Raw genomic sequence first — 5898 nt, 5'->3', positions numbered from 1 at the left:
ATATTTTATTATCTGTTACAGCAACAGATCAGTTTTAAAGGGCGGAAACTCAAGCTGGGCCCTGCAATCATGAAGCAACGGAGTCCACGTATGTTGATTTTGCTTCACATTAACTTCCTGGGAATAATTCTTTGTCTTTAAACTTTAGCGGAGTCAAAAATGAATAATCCTGTTCACGCTTTGCATCAGTGTACATCAGTGTGTGTAAGCTTGACAAAAGCGACAGTGGTACCTCTAGAAGTAATGGAAATGTCCGCAACTTAAAAAAATGAAACAAATGGCCCTTTGGGAAAGTTCAGTGTGTTTCACCATCGCCAAAAAGAAGCTGATGTCCTACTTTCTTTTTACTTTTTTCAGGATCCATACCATCCCGTCTGGTCGGATCCGCTCCTTGGATGAGTCCTAGCCAATATATCTACTGTGCTTGTTGCTCACCAATGGGAGGAGGGGTTACACAGCCCTCACCCGTCTACAGCGGAGGCAACCCGTATAATCAGGTAACTGTTTTCCTCTTTCCGCTGTATTTCATCTCCACGTTAACTGTTAATAAGCCTGTTCTTACTGGTTCTTGGAGCAGCCGTACTCCTACAGCAGCTTCAGCGGGGTGATGGTTCCACAGGTGCCGATGAGCTACGCACAGAACCCCTACCCCTACCAGGTAAACGCATAAACACAGCAGATAGTAGGATTTAGCCTGCATTGCTTCCTTCACTGTAGTTTCTGCTTGTGAAATACTTTAGTTTCTCTAGCTTCAGTTTTCCTTAAGAAGCGAGCTTGTTGTGTTGTTGCTGTTTGCTTGACATCTGACCTCTCCCCCCTCCAACACGCAGTACACCCCAGCTCCCTGGACTCCAGACCAAAGGACTCGGCCTGTCAATCAGGTAATTATTTATTTCACTCCAATTCATTGGAAACACTTGTTTTCTCCCTTTTTGTTCATAACAAATTTTGAAAATAGTCTTCTGTTTTGATTACAATATTCAGTCCCACCTCTAGAGGTTGCTTTTGTGCATAGGAATTTTTAATCAAGTACATGTCCTTTCTGTTTTCTGATCCTAAATCCTGTTTTTAGAGCTTTGTGGATTGTGGAGTCCAGACTATGTTGACTGTGCTGTAGATGAAAGCTACTGAGCCTTCTGCAAGGTAAAGCTACGTCTGCATGTTTTTGTAAGCAATGTGTCTAGGAAGGGGATTAATTCATCTCAACGTTTGACATAAATTTATGTATTTCAGTACAAAAAAAACTGAAATTGAGGGATGTAGTCTTTTCGGGCTTCTTACATCTTTGACAAAACCCCTTTTATTTATTTTTTTAAATTTTATATATATATATATATATATAACAACTAACCAAAGACTTTATCCTTGGATGGAATTGCTGAATTTCACACTGCATTTATGTAGCAGGTCATCAGTTTTTTATTTTACTGATACAATAAATTACCAGAAAAAAAAAGACTTTTGAGTTTTCATTATTCTATAACCATAGAACAGAAATAAAGGCTTACAGTGTTACTAGTTTTAAGAAATGGCTCATTTCTTTGTGCTCTTTCATCTTTTCCAGACGCAGTAGTAGCTTCAACAAGTCAAGATGTGGACATGGTGACATCTTGGCATTCTGGACGTCTGAAAGCATCCTGACTCCCCAGATTGTTTTCAGAACGCCCTCGTCTCTCCCGTCAAATCTTTTTTCAGAGCCGTTTTAACACCAGACTTCTTGAGCTTTCAACGTAAACCGAACCACTTCGATCCAAGTCACTTGAACCAAGATCGGTGAGGTTGACCTGTGGTCGGCTACTTTTAACTCACACAGATCACAGAGACTTTTATAAAGGATGAGAAGAGCACATTTGGTATACCAGCCGAAACATGGGATCACTTTTTTTTCTTATTTACAGTCCCAAGCAAAAGAAAAGAAAAAAAAATGGAAAGGCTTTTAATCTCACTTTTTCCGTTTATTTATATATTATGTTTAATTTATTTTTTCCTGTTTTATTGGTTTTGTCCAGTCTGTTTTAAGGGCTCTCTGTACATAGGAAGGAATGCGTTTGTATATTTGTACATTGTTACAATCTGTTCTCTACAGTGGATCTTTTTTTTTTTTTTGTCAGGTCTAATGCTCCTCTGATTAAGATCTTTATTAACTTTCCTACAGCATAAGGGCACGATCATAAATTTTAAGCACTGGCATTTTGCGCTCCCTTTTTATTTCACTGGGTGTCACTGTGGTAAATGAAAGGCGGGCTTGGCCTCGCACCTCATCACCATTAGTAATTTTTGTTTTGGTCGTTGGTTGTAAATGTTCGTCATGTGCCTCCAGAAGTTCACAGTCGAAGACAGTCGCAGCATCAATTCACTTTGCTTTGACTCATTAATCAACTAATGTTAGGATAAAAAAGGAGAAAATGACAGTTTTTCAAAACTTGTTACAGCCTGTTTTTCACTAGTTGGGTTATTTACAGTTCAGACAGTTTTTATTTTATTTATTTATCTTTTTTTTTTTGATGGGGATTTGTTTGATTGCATGTCTTTCATAAAGCATTATTTTAGACATTTAATAAGTGAATGCACCGGATGGGGTTTTAAGTTTCATTTTAAACATAGCTTAATATAGATGCACATTAGCATGTGGTGTACATCAGTTTTTCTTTTCATCTAATAGTTTCTGGACGTTGACTTCGAGTTGCGGAGGCACCATTGTGTTGAGACGTTTTTGTTCAGAGAGCCTGAGAAAGTCACAGTTTGAAGTCTTTTTTTTGTTTGTTTTTTGTTGGATTTTGGATTATTTTGTTCAATAAATAAGTTCAGTTTGTCATAATTCTGTCTGATTTTTACCACAACTTTGTGTTGAAACTTGCAGGATGTGTCTCGGATCTGCATGGAGCTGTCGAGAGCGGCGTAGCTCCGATCCTGCCTCCCCGTCGGTGGTTGCCGCTCCTCAAGTCGGGCTTGCCTGGCAACAAGCTCCTCGTCTTTTGGTCAGAGGGCGTTTTGTTTTTGTCACAGCCTGATGGTGTGACTGTGGGTCCCCAGAGTGCCCTTTCCAGCCTTTGGCCCACCCTCCCCTGAGCCCCCTGTCAGACGTTTCTGAATTATGGATTAGTCTGGATAGCTCCTTATGAAATATAAATTTTCCTAAGAAAGACCCTTGAAAAACATACATTTAACCTTAATGGTAGCTTTATGGGATTCACGCATAGGCTGAACAACTTGGTATTAATTGAAATAACGTGGAAAAACTTTACTTATCTAAGTACATATTTGTCCACCCACTCATCCATACTTCCATTTATTCCACCATCTATCCCTTCATCTATTCTTCCATTTGTCTGTTTAAATCCATTCATTTGGCCATCCATCTACTCTGTTCATCATCCATTATTTTAACGATGCATCTTTCCATGTTTTCTGCATCTTTCATCCACCAACCAATCTATTTGTCCATCATCCATCCATCTAATCCTCCAAGTTACTGTCCGTCCATCCATCCAGCAGCCATTAGATTTTTTATTTGCTGATCCATCTCTTTTTCCATTTATCAACTATCTTCATCTGTTATTCTCTCCATCTTTCCTCCACGCACTGGTCCACTGTTTCAGTTTCAGTTCAACATTCTTTAGTTATACTTTTTAAGTCTTACCTGTTCGTCCATTTTACGCTCAATTATTTTCAATTTTAAGGTTTTCCATTTATATTTTTGCATTTGACAAAAAATGGACTGGGAAACTTTGGAAGTGTATAAAGTCTTGAATTTTGACATGGGGAGAAAAAAAATTATCAAACTAAACATAAAAGAAAGATTCGGTTGCATACCTCCGCTCAGTTATAATATTGTAGTTTAATCTTGTCTGCTGTTTGTATGCAACCACGTACATCACCTGCATAGTCAGTCATTTCATAGTACTTGCAGGACGTGCGTTTTTCCTGCAGCGTTTGGTGCAGCAAGAAGGGAACAACAGGAAGGCGAGGAGAGATAATCCGCCCTCTCTTCTCCCCTCCTATCCCCTCCTCAAGCAGTCGGAGCCAGACGGAGTGTTTACCATGAACCGAGCTTCCACTCAGTTGTAGTTTCTAGATGAAGGATTCATGTTTTCCTCCCATTGGATCGCGGTGGCTGGGGGAGCCGCACGTGCCGTGACGGGAACAGATAGTGAAGACATTAGAGAGAGAGAGGAGGGACTCGGGAGCGAGGAGGGTTTCAGTCCACTTTCCACTTCCTAAACAGACCGAGACCACCTCTAACGGGTAAGTATCTCTTTATTTGCTGCTGCTTTTTTTTTTTTTTTTTTTTTTTTTAAAGAGGGGTTTCTGCTGAAGATGTACGGTAAAATCAGCGACCGAAGTTAAATTCGTTATAACTTCCTAAATATTCTGACTGAACATGTTTTTATCCCCCCCCTCCTACTGTAGCATGTTTTAAAACAACTTTACAGTTAGCTAAACTCACTCCACATTCTCAGACTCTTTCACAATAAAACTAATGTCTCCGAGCGTCCTGTCATTTCACTATTGCTTTTCCATTTGTAACTGAGCAGCGGAGCGAACTGAATAAAGCCCTTCAACTCGCTGTCACAGGTTAGACGAACAGGTGAACTCGGGGTATGTGTGACGGAGTGCGTGTCCGCCGTGCATGTCACGCGAGGAAAAAGCCGCGCGGATGCGACCTGTCGCGTATCGATTATCTTTCACCAAACCATTGCAGGATCTACAAGGAAACTTTTCAATTTTATGGGGTTAACTGCTTGTCAAAAATCTTCATCAGTTGACCGGAACTCTGATTTTCTATTTAAAAGTACTAATGAAAGATCATATAATCTCTTAAATCATTTTACTATTCTTAAACGCTCTCTATGTACGTTTAAACTTGAATATAAAATCCCTGGCGTTTATGTTTATGGTGTATTTAAGACGCTTTGTTTTCTTTATACTCTATCAATTTTGATGCAATGTCTTGTGTTTCTTTTCTTAAAAAAAGTCTTAAAAGAAAAAGTACCACAGGATCTTTCACAGCCATGTGGGATGAACTTGGCTGTGCTGACCCAACAACGTACTATTTCAAGCAAGGCTGCACCCACACAACATGCAAGGGGCATCAATTAGCGATGAGAAATTTCACACAAGTGCCCACTTCCAACTAAGCCAATATGAAAGGGCCAGTATAAGACTCTCAATAAAGAGGAGACTTTTAAGAATATCAAAAGAATATATAAAAAAATGCATTTCACAAAAACAAAATTGAGTTGGAAAATATCAGTGTAAAAATGTCTAACACCCTGATCTGTAGTGTATGTTTCAGTGCTTTTACAATTAAACTCAAGTGTTCATTAATCTTAATTTTACCTTTTAATAGTGTTGGTTCTTTGTATCATAAATCACTTCAGGTTTGACCAGTCTGTTTCAAGTAAATTAAATTTTCAACTGCAGATGATTCAAAAACAATCCAGTGTCTTTAAAAACAGTGAAATAGCCATTTAGCTTAGACTGGCATTAAACAACTGTAATACAATTGTTTCTTCTGAACATTACAGCTCTCTGAAGGTATGGATGCCTTGGGTGGAGGGTCATATTTTAAATTTTAAAAACCACCACAGCCTGCTTTAATAACCTTTTATTAAAAACTCACATTTTCACAATGTTGTTAGATTATAACAGATGTCTACCTTTAAATCACATTTAGACCAAGCAATTTTGTTCTTATGAGTGTTTTAAATATCTTTGACAAACTTTTAAAAGGTCCACAAACAGTGTATAACTAACATTGAGTTATCAGAAAGCACATTCCAAATCTTAACTAATCTTCTTTATATGTGAAAAAGTATATAGCTTATATATATATATATATATATGGTAATGGCGAACCAACCGGACATTGTGGTGGTGGATAAAGAACAGAGGAAA

At 38.5% G+C, this 5898-nt stretch overlaps 2 protein-coding genes across 3 annotated transcripts in view; both read left to right on the top strand.

The window, feature by feature from the left end:
* The window catches only part of dazl (deleted in azoospermia-like), a 5482-nt gene extending 2664 nt beyond the window's left edge, over window positions 1–2818 (top strand). The window contains exons 5-10 of the mRNA XM_008421670.1: window positions 22–88; window positions 358–497; window positions 578–658; window positions 831–881; window positions 1073–1143; window positions 1565–2818. Of these exons, the coding sequence (XP_008419892.1) occupies window positions 22–88; window positions 358–497; window positions 578–658; window positions 831–881; window positions 1073–1117 (384 nt within the window). The 3' untranslated portion in view covers window positions 1118–1143; window positions 1565–2818. The remainder of the gene's footprint in view (window positions 1–21; window positions 89–357; window positions 498–577; window positions 659–830; window positions 882–1072; window positions 1144–1564) is intronic.
* Window positions 2819–3936: 1118 nt separating this feature from the next.
* rftn1a (raftlin, lipid raft linker 1a) overlaps window positions 3937–5898 on the top strand; it is a 37866-nt gene continuing 35904 nt past the window's right edge. For both annotated transcript variants that reach the window (XM_008421669.2, XM_008421668.2), the window contains exon 1: window positions 3937–4245. The gene's annotated coding sequence lies outside the window, so the exon portion shown is untranslated. The remainder of the gene's footprint in view (window positions 4246–5898) is intronic.

Source organism: Poecilia reticulata, linkage group LG11 (genome assembly GCF_000633615.1).
Source record: "Poecilia reticulata strain Guanapo linkage group LG11, Guppy_female_1.0+MT, whole genome shotgun sequence".
NCBI classification, from domain to species: Eukaryota; Metazoa; Chordata; class Actinopteri; order Cyprinodontiformes; family Poeciliidae; genus Poecilia; species Poecilia reticulata.
Note: the sequence above shows the minus strand (reverse complement) of the source record. Positions and strands in the feature narration are given on the sequence as shown.